Source organism: Camelus dromedarius, chromosome X (assembly GCF_036321535.1).
Source record: "Camelus dromedarius isolate mCamDro1 chromosome X, mCamDro1.pat, whole genome shotgun sequence".
Classification (NCBI taxonomy): Eukaryota; Metazoa; Chordata; class Mammalia; order Artiodactyla; family Camelidae; genus Camelus; species Camelus dromedarius.
Genome location: NC_087472.1, coordinates 35480781 through 35498942, shown reverse-complemented (window position 1 = coordinate 35498942; position 18162 = coordinate 35480781). Strand labels below are relative to the sequence as shown.

The 18162-nt window shown below is 40.6% G+C and overlaps 1 protein-coding gene across 1 annotated transcript in view; it reads left to right on the top strand.

Annotated features, from left to right (window-relative positions):
- The window catches only part of GUCY2F (guanylate cyclase 2F, retinal), an 89217-nt gene extending 81358 nt beyond the window's left edge, over positions 1-7859 (top strand). The window contains exons 16-18 of the mRNA XM_010985023.3: positions 2047-2141; positions 7594-7682; positions 7772-7859. Coding sequence (XP_010983325.1) covers positions 2047-2141; positions 7594-7682; positions 7772-7859 — 272 coding nt within the window. The remainder of the gene's footprint in view (positions 1-2046; positions 2142-7593; positions 7683-7771) is intronic.
- The last annotated feature ends 10303 nt before the right edge of the window (positions 7860-18162 follow it).

Genomic DNA, 18162 nt, shown 5'->3' with positions numbered 1-18162 from the left:
CAGCTACTAAGCAAGACAGGCTCTTCCCAAACTTCAGCAATATACTCAAACTAGTCCCTGATGATATGGTAGCCTATATCACAGTGGGTGGTGCCCTGCCTGACCCCACTCCTCATCACTCATGTGCAGAAACAGGCTTGCACAATGGGTCCAGTCTTAGTCAATCTAGCCTGTGCAGCCATGATTAAGGAGGCAGCACGGAACTTAGAGGCTGTTGTCAGAATAAATTTTCTGACATCTGGGAAAGTCTTCGAACTCCACAGACATGGCAGAGTCCGTGGAAGTAGTCATCCAGGAACTGCTGTATGCATATAACTTTGCTCTTGAAGTGCAACCCAAGATGAAGTGAAATTGATCATGGAACCACAATGCAGATTTGGCACAGTATTCTGGACTGATGTGAGCTTGTAGAAGACTGAAGTCATATTCTGGTCTGCACCAGGGAAACTCCACACATTTCACATTGCAAATATAGTGCTGAGAGCAGAAAGTGAATTTTCAGATTTAGGCAGCACCTTGCCCAGTGATCAGCTAGAAAGGAGAAAATGGACTGAATCATGCACAGCAGGTGTTTATTAAGCACTGACTATGCAAGGAAGGCATTGTGAGGGGCACAAAGAAGCATACATATGTGGTCTCCTCTCTAAAGGAACTGGTTAGAGTGCTTTTCTGGAAGCTAATGACTGTGATTGAAATACAGCATTAAGTGCCACACCTGATCACAGATCTGTAAGGAGGTAGCCTCTAACCTCATGTTGGATATGAGACTAGGACATGCCATGTTTATTTTTTTTAATCAATTTCATCAATACCTCCTGTATGCTCAGTTGAATCTACTGATTCTGGAATGGAAGTGACTAGTGACCCAGCCCTGGAGTGATCCTCCTTGTCACACAACTGGATGTTAGTTGGGATGAGTGATCTCTCTTTTTTGAGCTGTGTGTTCCCCATCAGTACGATTCTTCTATTGAAAGGTTCCCTTATGACCAAATGCCATTGGAATGTCCCACATAGGGCTGGCTAGGGGCACACTAGATTTGCATGTGATTTTTAAGAATGGGACAACTCTTTTGGAGCAGAGGCTTTTGGGTGACCATGAGTTAGTGAGGAAGACACAAACAGCAATACTGAGCTGTCAAGAGAAAAAAAGTCATTGTGAGAACACACAGCAGAAATTTCTTGCAGTTCTTTTCAGCCATGCCTTTCTACTCAGATTGTACTCGGCTTCTAAAAGAATTACTTTCTCAAGTGAGTGTGAGAATGTCTTGGACTTTTATTGAATGCTCAAATTGAATGAGGTCTTACTTCGTAGGATAGACAGTTTTCAGGAAGGTCAAGGATCCTACCTCAGTGAAATGATTGTTCCTCAGTAAAGAGTTATACTCAATTTCTAAATAAAAGTTTTGTCCTAGTTCCTCACATGAAGCTCTTATCCCGAGATGGGATCATTAGTTGGAAAATAATATATTCATGCATGTACCCGGCTAGATGCACCTACCAAAGGGACGGCTAGAGATGTACAGTCACCACATGTTTACAGAGGTTTGGGGACATTTCTCACTGACGTTTTATTTTAAGTACAGCAATGTTGGAAGATAGTTGTATATGGAAAAGACAGCCTTTTGTCTCTTAAGGAGGTTATGCAAACTTTGGGAGTTCAGCCCCAGCAGCAGCCTGTGAGAGAGGCTCCTGAAACCTAACTTCCCTCAGAGGAGGTCACGTTTCAGCTGAGAGCAAAGTAGTGGTTGCTGGCTTCTTCGTCTCAATCCTTGAGTTAAATTAACACCTTTCTATTGCATGGCCTTTCACCTGAGAGAGTGTCTAGAAGGCTGATAGGTGCTACAGCTAACGCTTTATTTGGGCCTGGTAAGGAAGGCCATCACTCCCCCTCCTCCTCCTGGGAAACCCTAACTGAAGCTCACTCTCTCAGAGGTTTGGCTTAGGGTCTAGTTCATCTAGAAGGGGGTGGGGGCATTCATTACATAAATAGTTTCTCACCGATTTTATCCAAAGGACTCCAAAGTCATGCCTCTCTTTCTCTGACAGCTTATCGCATTCATGTCAGTCACAGCACAGTGACAATTCTTCAAACCCTGAGTGAGGGCTATGAAGTGGAGCTTCGAGGAAGGACCGAGCTCAAGGTATAATGTCCTTTTGTTTTTTGGGATCAAACCACTTGGACACACCTGCTTCTGGAGAGGTCACGGTCTGCTGAAAGAGTTTACGTGGGTGTCTGAGACTCGGAGCTGTAGTTCGAGCCAAATTTCCAGCTCTGTTTGTGGTTCTCAAAGGATTGTCCCCTTTTGTGTCAGTTTTCATCTCCTTAGAATATGGCTCCCGTGAGAAGGAGTGTCAAAAGTCCCTCTGCATTTTTGCAGACTATGAGTTGCACTTTTCTCTCTTAAAAAATTGCCAAGAAATTGGCATTTCAGTGAGTTACACTATTATTTACATTTTCTAACTTCTATTTCGTTTAATATTTGGCAGTGCCAAGCATTGTTCAATAAACTACAGTATTGGGGAGTTTGGGTTTCTTGTCCATCTGCTCGGTGGCCCCCTCTTTCTGACTTTTCATCCACAGCATTGACTCCCCACTTCCGTTTACAGAGAGGCTTTTAAGTCTTTTCCAGAGGACCAGGAGGAATAAAGTTAGTTCCTATGAAAGACAAACATTTTGTAGTGCCTTTTCTCTGTTAGGACTATCACTTCATCTGAGATTCAGGATTAAAATAATCTCCCTTTTTTTCTGCCATTTCCACTGGATTCTTTTCATCTTCCTCTGGGTGACCCCAGGGCCTCTGGTTGTCCCAATTGGAAGAGACTCTAGAGATTTGATAATTTAACCCTTTTATTTTCAGATGAATAGTCAAGCCCAGAAAGGTGAACTATTTGATCAGGTTCACACAGTCAGCTGATGGAAGAATCAAGCCGTAACTCGGGAAGCCTGACTTCCCATTCAGTACTCTTTCTATGATACCATTGTGCGTGTAAATTATTTCCTCAGTGATTATTCTTGGGCAAAGCAAAATCCAGGCACTGAGTGATGCACAATTCATTTCTGTCATTGGCATGCCTTCCTCAAATGGTGACAGTTTACATATGAAGGGATTTTAGAAGTCAAAGGTTTGGGAGGCCTGATTCTAGTTGATCAATTAATTCATTTTATGGCTAGTCCTAGTTTGTCCATCTAACAGATTCTTAATATCTTCTAGCAGGGGAGATGAGTCATTTATGAGGGGATAGAGGTTTTTTTCCACCTCTGCTGAGAACTCAAAGATATGATGGGGGCGGTGATATTACTTGGGCAATGAATCAAATCACCCAAGGCTTTTGTGATCTCTCTCTATGTTCTGTTCGTTTCTTAGCAGAGGAGGACAAGGTTGGCTTAGTTTCCTAAAACACTTGCCTCCCTGTATTACTAGACACAGATTCCCTCATTTAAGAGAGAATTGAAGAGCTGACGAGGGACCACCTTTGAAACTGAAAAGGAAAACTATGCCCCAACTCCCATGGTTTTTACTGCCCCCCAAACACCAGTAAGGGACTATCACATCTTTGGGTGGTTTTCATACAAAAGCAGGACTACTTTAAAAGGGCCCTTTGCAGCTTCACATGTTCCCTTACCTGAGGGGATTTAGGAATGTGCTACAGCAAGTTGGAGAAGAGGCAGGAAGAGGCTTCTCCTAAGGCCACGTAGGACTTTGGTTATTGGGGTGGCAGGAGCTTCCTGAGAAAGAGTGATTGAGAGGGAGATACTGAAAGAGAAGAGAGGGTGACTGAGGGAAAAGGAAAGGCCAATGAGAAAAAGGATAAGGATAGGAAGTAAGACCCAAAAAAAGGAAGAGAGAGGAGGGGAAATCCTTTTCATCTCTGTACCCCCAGCTCCCCACCAGAAGCAGGTATTGGACATTACATAGTAGGGACTGGGGGACAGAGGAGTCCTTGTCCCTTGGGGGCATATGATATATCTCCAATAAGACCATATCACCAGCACACTTCAGAAATTCTAATTTGACACTTCTACTTCTCATTCACCCTCTGATGCTGGAAAGCAAGAATCACTCTAGAGCATGGGCCAGAAGGACCACATTTGATGGCCAGCCAGGTGTGATTTCAAAGCCTATGGCTAAAAACATCCTCTCCTTCCAGCTGGCTGATGCTTAAAATTCCTCCATCAGAGCCTCTTCTCTTAAGCTCGAGGCATGGATCCAATAACAACAACACTCTTTCCCCCCAATCCCATCTCCTTCATTGGAGTGATGACACTTTAAGTTGTTTCCCTTCGTGGAATCAAAGGCATGGATTGGATTGGCTGAGGGAAGAGAACAGAGAGTGGCTGAGTAATTGAGTGGGTGGGGGGTACAAAGAATGAGACCAAAATGAGGAAGCTTAGAGGAGGACACATTTAGAGATGCAAAGCTCAGATTTTCTGGGGAGCTGTCCCTCTGCCACTCCAACTCCCTCTTGTACTATCCTGGCAGCCAATCATCAGTGCTTAACCAACCATTTCTGCTTTTTTCAATATTTTTCTCCTAATGGCTTGCTGATAAGCCATCTTATTACATCTCCTCTTACATGAATGAATCCTGTTTCAGGTACCGTTTTCCCGACAAGTTTGAAGCTCCTTGTTGAGACATTGTATATATCTAGGCTTATCACATATATTTGCCAGGGCCACTTAGGTAGATTTACACTCTGAAAAGATTTTCCCAAATGGTTGCTCTCAGCTGGTTTATGTTGTCCTTGCCAGAGGTGGGCATCTTCTGACCTTGTCTCTGAATTCTGGGGCTAAATAGTATTTGATTCCTCGGCCTCTAAGCAGTAGTCCTATTTTATTTGCGATTTCTTCTTTTTCCACGACTTCTTCCATCCCTACCCTCAACCTTCTTCACACACACACGAGCATGCATGCGTTCGAGTATGTAAATACACACACACACACACACGCACACACACGCACACTAGCAATTGAACTAAGAAGTAATGAGGTTGTATTGACAGAGTCATGAAGGTCAGAAAGTCTGGTCTGTAATTCTTGTCCCATCAATGACTCAATGTGTGACATTGGGCAAGTAACTTCATCTTCTCTGTGCTTCCATTTCTCAACATGGAGGCCTCTTTTGACCTGTGATTATCAGGAAGCTCATTAATCACAACCTTTAAAACTTCTCACAGTTGCTTTTTGGCCTCTAGACCTGCCCCTTGACTCCAGTGTGCTGGAAAAGCTATACGGTGTGGAGGGAAGAACTGTTAAAATTTGGACTGTAAGACATTAGAATTACTGTGGTGATCATTTCACAATATATGCAAATATTGAATCATTATGTTGTACACCTGAAACTAATATAATGTTGTATGTCCATTATACATCAATAAAATACAGCAAAGTCATAATAAAAATAAATGAAATTTGGAGTATGGTAGAGTTAGGCTCAAGTCCCAACTATGCCTGCTTATTGACAAGTCATTTTATCACCATGAATCTCAGGGGCTCCATTTGCAGAATGAGCTTAATAATAAGCCTACTTTCCAGAGTTTTGAGAGGATTAAATAAGACAAGAGATGCCAAAGCATCTTAAAAGTGTCAGTTCAAAGTAAGGTGCTGTTATTTGGGGACGGGGGGTGGGGGGCGTCTCTGGGACTGCCTAGGGAGTGATACTGAGTCAGAGTTTAAGTTTTACTTGTTGCATCCTTGTTTCTCCCTTCTCTCTCTCCCTTCAGCAGAATTTTGGAAGTAGGGTGGGTAAACAGAGAACTAGGATTCTAAGAATTCTCCTGGACAGGCTCCAAAACCTCAGAGAGTCCCTGGAGCTCCCCAGCATACTCTTTGATTTGGAAGCTTGCCTGAGTCCATTACACTCCCATCCTATTTTGTAACCATTAGGTTTGGCATCCCACTGTGTCCTAGGACTCACCCAAATATCTGGACAATCCTGGCATCTGCAAAGCTCCCTTGGGGATTGGCATGCTGTCCTGATAGCCTCTGGATCACAAGACAAATAGTCAAATATGGCTGGGTGGGGTCAAGTTTTGAGAGGATGTTTTACCAAAATGAGGTCCAATAACACCTTGAGTATTCCAAGTACTCAAGAGTTGTGAGTTCCCGTTAATGGAACAGTCTCTATTTACTGAGCACCTTTTCTATACAAGACACGGTAGTAGGTGCTGTGAGGAAAAGAAATAGCTTAGGAGATAGAAAAGTTGGACTTCTGTTGAGGGTCCAAGACATGGCCTGATAGTTGTTTTTATTTAACTGTACTGTGAGCTCCTTAAGGACAGAACCAATCTCTCTGTTCCCAGTCCTGGCACCACGAAGGTGGAATAAATGTAAGAATGAATGATGTGAGTATATTTTCAAGTTGCTCACTTGTTCTGAAAACAGAGTGGCCCCAAACAGCCCAATTATTTGAGGTTTAGGGTGAGTTGGCTGCCTGTTCATGGAGGTTAGCCTGTAGTGGTAGTCTCTTCCTACTTGCCTCATGGGAGGTTTGTTCAGAGCCTTGAACCAAACATTTGCAAAATATTTTGAGATTCTCCAATTAAATGTGCTAATTATTATTATGGTTGTTATTATTATTGTTAAATGATGGATATATGTGATGTAAAATAGAGTACAGTGGATTTGATATTTAAAGGGGGCAAACCTAATTGGAATTTCTAAGTTAAACAATTTAGAACTCTTTCAAATGAGATCTGCCTAGAGTGGGACCATATTTCAGATTAATGAGTTGGAAACACATCCCATTACTTTTCTCAGTCTTAGTAAACACATTTTTGCCTTACAGACTGGAGGAAAGAGAGGACAGACAAAAGAGAATTGGAAGGAAGAGAGAGAAACCCATTGTTGAGGAGGGTTGATTAGAAAGAGGGGAGGGCAGAGCAGAGACAGAAAATTTGGCTATTCTAAGGTCATCACTCAGGCTCTGGGGCAATGAGCTTGAGTTTATACTCCCTTTTTCTTAAACCTGTGGTTCTCGACAACCAGCTGAGCTGTAGATGGAGGTCTCCCTAGGGTCTCTCTCTACCTGGAAGAAAAACACACAACAGAAATGTAGACTTCTCAAAGCAGCCAGGATGCCCCGGGCTTAAAAACAAAGTTGCACAGTGTGTTTTCCATTTCTATGCCCTTTTTGGGTTTTGTGAGAGCTGTTGGACGATGGAGTATTGGGGGGAGATAGACTGAACATATGTACTCTAGATACAAAAGACAATGAGTTGCCCAGTGCCAAAAGATCAGGGCAATTATGACAAACAAAATCTTCGACTGAGCATACAGTTGCTATGAAGCAAAACAGCCACACATTCCCAAAGATGGAGCTGTGTGGCAGCGGGTAGACAAAACATCTGGATGACAGCTTGAAATGCTGTTCACTTTTCATCTGGCTACCGTGGCAGCTTACAGAGCTTGTCTGAGCCTTAGATATATAGGGCAAAGAAGCCGTGTAGGAAGGAAGACTCCAGGGAGTGGTGACAAGAGGAAAGCAGTGGAAGTTTCTGAGCCAAACAGAATGTTTGCACCCTATTGACCAGAGGGACTTCTTTAGGAAAATTGGTTAGAGCATGTTTAAGATTTTCCGTATTTTCTCTAATAAGGGCAAAGGCACAGAAGAGACCTTCTGGCTGGTTGGAAAAAAAGGCTTCACCAAGCCTCTTCCCATTCCCCTACAAGTGGGCAAAGATGGGTAAGTGGAGATCACGCTTAGAGTCTTTTTCTGCCCCTCTCTGCTGCACTCTCTTCACTAATGATTTTTGTGTTTCTCCTGCCCTGCAGGGAAGTGGGCCATGGCCTGCAACCCGTGGAGATCGCAGCCTTCCAAAGAAGAAAAGCAGAAAGGCAGCTGGTGAGAAACAAGCCATAAAGTAATGGCCAGAGCAGGAAAACAGAGCCCAGGAGCTTGCCAGATTTTCAAATCTGGGGCTCCCTTTGGCACAGGTGCCAGTCTCAGCCTACACTGTTGGCAGAGTGCAATGGAGTTGGTGAATTTCCAAGTTCCACTGAGTTGTGCAAAATCTTGCAGGGAGGCCTGTTGCAGAGCAAAATGCATCTGAGGGAGGTCAGCGGCCCTGGGCTGTGAGAGATCCTTGCCTCTTGCACTGATAACATATTTGAATGTTAACAAGGCTGGCCTTGTTATCCGGTTATCAGGCAGGTGCACCTGTCTCTTTCATTGTCGAGCACCTGGGCTACATGGGGAGCCACCTCAGGTCTTTAGAGACTTACGTCTCTCTAAGCAACACAGCATTATGGCAATGACTCCCTTTTCCCGGGATCTATTGGCAAGATCATCTTTGAGGGGATATTTATGTCATTGCCTCTGGAGGCACTTCCCAATTGCTTCTGAGGTTGGCATTGACAATTAAAATGAGACTGGCAACTCTTTGACTGCCTGGCTTGAATTCAGGACAGTTTCCCTCCTCCCCTACTAGAATAGTATCATTCTGAAGCAGCAACAACAGCCTAATTATCAGGGATTCTCCCTGAGGAATCCATTTCTTTATTGGGCTCCTGTCAGTATCTCTTCTCTTATCTTGCTTTCTTAGTCTCTCTTTCATGGAGACACTGGCCCTTAGACCCATCGCTCCTTCCACGTATCCCTGGAAATCACAAGATTCTACAGTGAACATTAGGGCATATCCACACACTCCTGCTCCCTTGTCTTTTTAGCATGTTCCAGAAGAATCACAAATCTAGCAGCAACTACCAAAGGCACCCACATACTTCCTATATTCCCACCAGCCTCTGTTGACTTTGTCAGCTCTCTGACTGCTTCTCGCCTAAGAAAACCTGGTGCATCTTCATTTCTGTGACAATCACAGGTAACATCTAAGAATCATAACATTTATGCTTCAGAAAGCTTCTGTACTGAGCATGTGGTGGCCCTACAGCCCACTGCATCACCCTCTGCTACCCTGCTACCTGGGACCGGGCTCTGTTCTTTCCTATTGACCAATACAAGCAGATAAGCAGCTGGGACACACATTCGTCTAATTTTCAGGACAGTCTTTCCTGTGGGGAAGGAAACGTCCAAGACACACAGCACACAATCAGTCTTGGTCTGTGTCTCAGTCTCTGTCTCTGTTTGTCTCTGTCTCTCTGCCTCTTTCTCACAGCAGGAAAGGGCTTGAAAGCTCTTGAAGGGTTTTCTCTTTGGCAGAGTGGCACAGGTATTGAAGGCACTGCACAAGAACCTCTCCATTCTTCAGAATGTGTTGGAGTTTGCAGCAGAAGACGCTGCAGCTGACTTACCATCATTGGCTGTGTGCTTGGTAGTGTTTTCAGCATTGCAGATGATGTGGACATGGCCATTTACACTCACTCATCTGGATCCCCTTGACAGAGGGGCAAGATTCCATGGGCTGTGGGTATATGGAACAGATTGAAGCCAATTGGCTCCAAAGTGGACTTGACCTCTGATCCTGGCCTCATTACCACTTGTGCTTTAATCAGCATGTGAATTGACCACAATGTCCTTGGCAGGCTGTGCAAATCACAAAAGTCCTCAAAACGAGCACCCTTGACAAATTTTAGAAGGCTTGACCTAAATCTAAGAGCTCCCAGACATCTTGCTTATCTCTCATTAAATGTCTTGTGTTGATGTCACCCAGTAACACCACCTATTCCAGAATGTTTCCAACTTTCTATGAATTTTCAGAGCGACTCAGTGAGACAAACCCAATTTATAAAAGACCTACAAGACCTAGGAATGCCTCTCATGCACTGCTGCCATCATGGGAGCTATTGGGAAGAAACTTGAAAACTTTAGAGAGCACTGTGATGTCAGACAGGGTGGAAGGAAAGATATTGTGAAAGAGGGGCACAGCTTTGGTGAACTGGCTACAGGGGTTGCCATTCAGACAGTGCCCTGCCATCTACTTAGTAGCTCTTTCCTCCTGTCCTCCAATATCTACCACTTCCTAAAACTTCCTAGAAGTTATTACTTCATCTGGTTACTTTCCCTAAAATTTCACCAACTGGGTTCATTTGGGGTTGACAAACCTCCTCTTTCAACCATAGATACACCTTTTGGAGAGTAAGGGGAAATTCATCACTTATATCGTAATGACGGTGAACTTAGGTGTTCAGGAGGACTGGGAAGTTTTATTTTGATTGAGAGTGGGAGAAATAAAGAAGTTTGCAGTTTTAAAGAATAGGGGCAGGTCATAGTGTGAGGCTTGGGACAATACAAGAGCAATGGATCCCTAGGACATGGGAGAAGGGTGGAAAGAAGTATGAGGGTGGGAAAGTCAGTTTAGATCCCCTCCTCCTTTAAAACTTTTGCTTTGGGTTTTCCTTGGACCCAAATAATGGGAAGAAAGCATACTTTTCCTTCTACTCTCAGGACCTAGGACCTCTGCCAGAGCGCTAATATAACTGCTTCATGTGGGTTAAATCAGCCTTTGTGGACTGGCCTAGAAACCTGACCACAACATATGTAACAGTTTCTATTCCAAATTCTAAATAATTGACTCATACATGTTTAGGACACATCTCATTAGGAAGGTGAGAATTACCTATATATTAACATGCCCTCTCTTTTTTGTTAAATCTGTGGAAAACCTTGTAAATAGCAACATTATGCCATTGTAATTATGCAATTCTGACAAATGTAATAATATTTATTTGTTCAACAATCCAGGAAAGTTTAGCAATTTGCAAGCTGTTCGTAGAGTATCATGGTGTTGTGGGGCTTGGGATCATTCATACTGAAATCCTTTGAAAGGTCTAGGATGGAGAAGGTATACTGACTGTTTTCTCTTTTCTCCCACCCAGGAGCAAAAGGTGCCAAGATTGGAATCTTCTCTGGGTGAGGCAATGGAAACGCTCACTCCAGTTCAACAAATTGTTCTGCCTGGGCAAGAAGTTAGTGAATGACTAGATCTCTGAGGATGACCAATCTCCAGGGTTATTCAGGCCTAATGCCAGTGTAAGGGGGTCCCTGAGAAGTAACTTTAATAAGCTTTGCTCACTACACAGCTATCACCAAAAGGCCATTTGAATGTAAACTACAATGGATGTGAACCATTAGGGTAGAGACCCACCTCCAAGTTTAGTCATTCCAAAACAGCAGGCCCTACTTGGACTAAGATAAGAAGGTCTCTATTTTCACAGAAAAAAAAAGTAGGAGGCACTTTGTTTTCTTTTTCATTTCGTTTGAATCTCTAGAAAGTATTTAATGAGCATAATTTATAACTCAGATACTATGAGATTAGTGTCAGGAAAAAAATCTTCCAGCAAACATACATCTGAATCCCAGTCCACTGTGACCTCAGTTGGCTGGAATGCAAAGGGAACACGGGAGGAGGAGAAGAGTCTGGTTAATTGTGTTGTTTGGATAACCGAGGGCTAAGAAGTTCCTTTGTTTTCTTATTGCTTACTACTCGAAATCTTTCCCAAACTGTCATGGTCTCGTTTCCCGTCTAAGTAAGGAGAATCTAGGCAATATAACTGAATTGTCCTTGCTAGGTGAGTATCTCACTGGGCCTCAGTGCCACATTCTGAACATGACAGAAGAGATGTAAGAGATATTGTCAGAGTGAAAGGTGTAGAAGTCGTAGATTGAATTGAACAATTCCCTTAAAGTTTGGTACTTTCCCTTCCTTCCCCTGCCTACCCTGCCTTTCAAGCCCCTACCCCTGCCCTTAAAATAAATCCCTTCTAACATTTGTTTTTACTTTGTGCTTTTAGTTTTCCAGATCTCAAGGTGTTATTGGCAGTGGCTTGGCACAGTCACATGGACCAAAGCAATAAGGTTTAAGTCACAAGCATGTTTAAAATAGTTAAGCAAGCTTTTCCTCTCTTTTATTATAAAAAATAATCTCTTTATTAAAATAGCTGAACCCAAATATATCAGCCAGTAAAGCAGTTAATTCTTTTAGAACAAGCCTTTTTAAAGAAAGAAATGCCTAAGGTATAATTTGATACCTTTCTCACTAATATTTAATTTTTCCATTATCAACTCACCCTGAATATGAGCTTAGAGCCAAAAGCTCTTCCCAGCAGTTTTCCCTCAACCTTCAGTCAAGGTGCCCTCAGACGACTTCTCTCTTCACAGAAGCTAACTTCTCCCAGCCTCAGGGTGGTCTATTTACTACGCTAAAGCTACTCAAGAGGATGCAGAAAAGGCTCAAGTTGCCATTCAACCTCCTGGATCTGAGTTTCTAATTCCTTTTTATAGACATGACAGAGGAGGAGGAGGAGACAGGAGGTATCATCCTCTACTTATGGCAAGGTCTCCATCCAAAGCTGAGCTTTTAAGACTTCTAGAAAGAGGCAAAGCCTAAGGGAAGTTTCAAATAAAGGTACCAACTCAAAACAGGACTTTACTTCTCCTAGAGGAGGAGGCACGGCCCTCTAATATGAATATGTAAGGATTATTGGGGGGCAAAGTAGGGGAATGAGGCTGCAGCTGTAGGCTCTATGGATCGGGATTCTCCCAGACATTGTCCAGTGATTTAACCTCAGGAACAGTATAGTCCCAGGGCAGGGCCTGCAAAGTGAGGACTGAGCAGCGAAAGTCCTTTAGTGAGCCACAAGATCTAGTGAATGTGACCTCTAGCTCTGTATCTGACCCTATCCCTTAGTTCCCTCTTTAGTATTTCTCTAGTCTAGCATGTCAACCAGGCCTACCTTGTCTCACCTACTAGTCCTGTCTTGGTCATGATCACGTCTTCCTTTGCTTGATTCTATCATGAACCTTTATCCTTTCTTGGATTCTTGTTCATTAAGGCCTTCTGCATTGACCAAAACAAAGCTTTCTTCAATTTGCCTTAGTGTTTTAACTATTTCTGGAGAAGAAAAACTCTCTCTACTTTCATGTATGATTTGATTTATTTAGTGGAATATAGCCTGCTTCTAATATACAACTGATTATTTCTCTATTTACCTGTTGCTAATAACAGTAGCTTGAGCTGGTGTTTAAGAGAGATCAAAATGAGTTTTTCAAGATGATGTTTTTCCTAAGTTACTTATATTCCTTGCACAAAACAAAATATTTAAAACACAATTTAAACAAGGTTTTCAAATAGATATTTAAATTAGTTTCATCACATCTGTTATATCTGCTTATTTTCTTATGAGCTGACTCTTCTTGAAAATGAGTATTGGAAGAAGAAAGCCAAATGCTAATGAACTTCAAGTTGGGTTCTGATTATTTGAGGTTTTACTGTACCCTACAAATGTAACTTAACAAAATGGTCATCCCATGGGGTATTATTTAAATCCCTTTAGAATATTTTTCTTATTGATATCAAGAGCAAAACATATTCATTATAGAAAATTTAGAAAACACAGAAAGACATAAAGGAAATTAAAATGCTCAAAATCCCTTTGGATCAGTTATTCTATTTTATCATTCCTGTTTGGGCTCACTTCATAGATTATTGCATGTTATTACAACATCTAACCAGCCAAAGAATACCCGAAGTCAGCCTTGTTCTCCAATTAGTCCATTTTACTTTTATTTTATTTTATTTTATTTTATTTTATTTTATTTTATTTTATTTTATTTTATTTTATTTTATTACTAGCAGTGTTATTCATATTTTTGGTGGTAGAGGCTGAACCTGTTTGGATTGTGAGCAGCTTTCAGTGATCCACTTGTTCCTTATTTCACTTGGTGTACCTAAGCAGGAGGAGATAGCAGATGACTATCTACCTCATCTGTAACTTGGTTTACTACATAAAGCTACTCAATCAAAAAGTGTTGTTCTAAGGACTCCCATTCTGCCTACCTTGCCTTAGACTTAGTATAAACAACTTTATTACCAAGCTACTCATCTCGTCACATTCTTGTCCTTAATCCAAGTGGAATCAACTTGCAAGGAGTGGGAGGTGGCAAACAGCCAAATAGTAATACTTCGAACACTGGGTGGTCACATCTATGTGACATCAAACAATTGGATGTAACTTGAAAGCTCAGTTGAATCAAGTAAGTATTAATTAGACAAAAGGCCACAATAGATTGGACCTTTTATTTTAACCTCTTCTCCAGTCAAAGCTGATTGACCTAATCAAGCACATTTCCCACCTGGCTGGTTGCTTCTAGCCCATTAAAATAATGGAATCTGTGCAATACAATTCTCTCTCACCCCTTTTCTGGTCCGTGATGTTCTTAGATCAAGATGATTGATAGGCAGACCACAGACCTAGACACAAGGTACCTTTTAAAAACACATGATACATCTGTTATTTGTGTGTTTGGGTTTCTCTGGAGTGGTTTATAAAAACCCGGCTATCTTACCTCTTTTCCAGTTTAGATTTGCTGCAGGCCAAGCAGTAGTGGATCTCTTTCAAAGAAGCACCGAGAGCAGAGGTGACCATTAATCTATTAATCTCACTTTGGCTCACTGCAAGTTAGAGTGGCTCCATATGCCACTAAAGATTTTTGAAAGATGACCTAATTCCAAGCAAATGAATATGCACATAGAATCATAGAGCTAGAAGGGCCTTGGAGTCCATCAACCTTTTTGAAACATGGAAAAGTATATTAGGGTCCAGAGAGGAGAAGCCATCTTCTTAAGGTCATAATCTAGTTAGTAAAAGAGGAACTGCTCTTACCAAGTCAAAAAGAATATCTTTTGAGTTATCAAGGACAACCCTTGACCCTTAGAAACACTTCTTAGAGATCCTGGGGTAAGACCCCTAATGGTACGTATGGGCATAAGCTTGTCAGGAATACTTTGGCTTGGAGTATTTTTGAGCTAGGTGACTATACTGACATCACAGTCCAGAGAGAGAGAGAGATTGCCGATTCCTTGGTCACTAAATCACTTTTATCATGTAGATAAGATCTCATTCATAGTCATACATGTTTCTACGTTGATTTGGCCCAAGTAAGTGGAAGACAAACCTCTAAATTCTGCCCAGCCATATGAATTCATTTGTAGTTGATAACACATGGGTTTAGTTCTATTTATTAAATTAAAGTCTCAGAAATAGACTCTGAGAAGAGGCCTGACTTCAGAGGACATCTTAGGAATACTTTCACTGTTCCCATCATCCAAATAAGAGCTCCAGTATATAGTGAGGGAAGCCAGAGGAGAACCAAGCCTGCAAACTTCAAAGTGAGATAAGAACTAATGCTGATGACTATTTTTTTTTAATTGAAGTATAGTCAGTATACAATGCTGTATCCTGATGACTATTGTTGACACCACCTTTCTCCTCCAGAGCCATGAAATCTGAGTTGTGGGTACAGTTCTGTATCCAGTAGGAATTGGCTGGTCAGAGAGGGACTTTGCCCTAGCACTCTCTGGCTCCAGCTGCTTCGGGGTGATTAAGCCCATCATGGGGAGAAGTCCCAGGTGAACTTTTCATGACTATGCCTTTCTGGAATGAGAGATCAAAGGAAAAGCAATTTCTCCAAGCAATTGCTTAGGACCCTTTAGGGGACTAGCTGATAGAGCTAGGTTCTTCATAAATGGTGGTATATTAACTTCATTGGGACATATTTTGTGTGATTAAGAAGCAAGACCTGCTTGTTTTGGGGGGTATCCCTTGGTCTTGGAGCAATCTAGGGTTAGATCAAAATTGTTGGGATAGTTGTGAATCTGCAGAACCTGTCTCATTGGTCAGATTTGGGTTGACATGGTCACTGACCCCAAAGGACAAACATTAATGTGAAATGCTCTTACTTTTGCCTATAATTTGAAAGTGTAACACTAATGATTTGTAGATAATATTCCAAAAGGGTGTCATAAAATGGTTATGTTACTCCAGAGAACTAATTTTTCCCCTTCTGGGTGTATACCTCTGTCTATATTTCAGTGTACTTTTCTGTGATTAAAGTTCAGATCTTGTAATTTTCTTGCTGCAAAAATTTCATGTTTCTCTATTTTTATAAACTCCTTAGTTATGTTCCAACTTAGCTTTATCCTTCTTACAGGTCATTCTTTAGCCCAAATCTATTGCTTGCTCTTTTACCTTTATTCATGCTTTTCTCTCTACCTGAAATTCCCTTCTGATCTCCTACCAGCATAGGTCCAAATTTTACCAGTCTTTCAAAGTCTAGTCAATTATCACTTCCTCCATGAAGCCTTCCTTGTTCCCTCTAGTAATATGTCCCTATTTCTGGATTCCTATAATAATTTTACCTGTACTTCTTTAATGGTTATATATTATTAACTTGTTTTATAGTTATTTGTTTACTTGTCTTATTGTCTCGTCTCTGCTCTAGAGAAAAAATTAAATAAATGTTACAAGCTTCTTCAGGGCAGGAACCATGTTTGATTCATCTTTGTATTCTGCACAGTGCCTGACACATATAAAAGGCACTCAATAAATATTTGTTGAATAAATAAATGAATGTTTCTGTGCCTCTCTGTGTATGTATCTTTCCTATGTGTATTTTCATCTCTTTTTCTTTTTTATTTTTAATCTATTTTTACCTGTTCTATTTTCTATTACCTTTTTAATTTTTACTTTTTAAACAATTATATATGCTTCCAGTTTTAATCCCTTTTAAATTTTTCTTTTAAAATATTATTATTATTTTTAAAAATCCACATCATTTAATTTTTATTTCTCTAGGTTTGATCTCCTGTTACTGATTATACACAGGTTTCAAAATTTTTTTCCTCTTTTCTCCTTTTTTAAAGGTTTTTAAAAGACATCTCAACCCGATTGCTATTCTGCTTCAACTTGCTTTTGTATTGTTCATTAGACACTCTTTTCAAACCCTTTTTTCTCTCTTCTTTTAAAATTTTCTCTTTATTTCATCTTTTTTTATTTGTTCTATTTTCTATTACCTTTTTAATTTCTACTTTCTAAACAATTGTATATGCTTCTAGTTTTAAACCTTTTAAAATTTTTCTTTTAAAATATTTTCATTATTATTATTTTTAAAAATCCACCTGATTTTATTTTCATTTCTTTTGGTTTTGATATCCTGTTATTGATTATACACAGGTTTCAAATATTGTTTTTTGATCTTTTTTTCCTTTTTTTTAAGGGTTTTTAAAAAGACGTCTCAACTCAATTGCTAGTCTGATTCAAATTGCTCTTCTATTATTGATTATACACTGTTTTCAAATCTTTTTTTCTCCCTTCTTTTAAAATTCTCTTCTTCTCTCTTTTTTTAAAAGTTTTATTCCTACATAGGCATTAGATAGATAAATAAATAAACTCCTTAAGGACGACAATAGATAACTGATTCCCCATAAGCCACAGTGCCAGAGAGATATGAGCAAGATGAAGAAGCAGAGAAACCATTCCCAATTAAAAGAGCAAGAGAAATCCCCTGAAAGAATGATCAATGAAATAGACATTGATGGCCTACTAGATCAAGATTTCAAAAAAGGAGTGATCAAAGTACTGAAGGAACTAAAAGAGATAGTGTTTAGAGATATAAAATATGTCAAAAATGAAGTTGAAGCTATAAAGAAGAGCCAGGTAGAATTGGTAAACTCATTGGCTGAGATAAGAACTGATTTAAAGGCTGTACAAAGCAGACTAGATAATGCAGAGGAATGAATAACTGACCTAGAAGACAAGACAACAGAAAGCACCCAATCAGAACAGCTACAAGATAAACAAATAAAATCTAATGAAAACAACATAAGGGACCTATGGGATAATATAAAGCATGCCAATCTACACATAATAGGGGTTCCAGAAGGGGAAGAAAGAACAAAGGGATTGAAAAGGTTTTGGAAGAAATCATGACTGAAAACTTCCCAAACTTAAAGAAGGAATCAAATATCCAAGTACAGGAAGCTCAGAGGGTCCCAAACAGGAAGAACCCAAATAGACCCACACCAAGACATATAATCAAGATGGCCAGAGTCAAGGATAAAGAAATGATCCTAAAGGCAGCAAGAAAAAAACAAAGAGTGAGTTACAAGGAAACCCCCATAAGGCTCTCAGCTGGTTTCTCTACACAAACACTACAGGCCAGAAGGGAGTGGCAAGATATATTCAAAGTCCTGAATGAAGAAAAGATGCAGCCTAGGATACTTTATCCAGCAAGGCTATCCTTTAGGATAGAAGGAGAGATAAAGAATTTCCCAGACAAGCAAAAACTAAAAGAGTTCAGCAACACTAAACCCATGCTAAAAGAAATATTGACAGGTCTACTTTAAATAGAAAAGAAGCAGGATGCTACAAAAATTAGAAACTCATAACTGGAAAGGAGATAACTGCCATGAATTACAAAAAGAATAAAT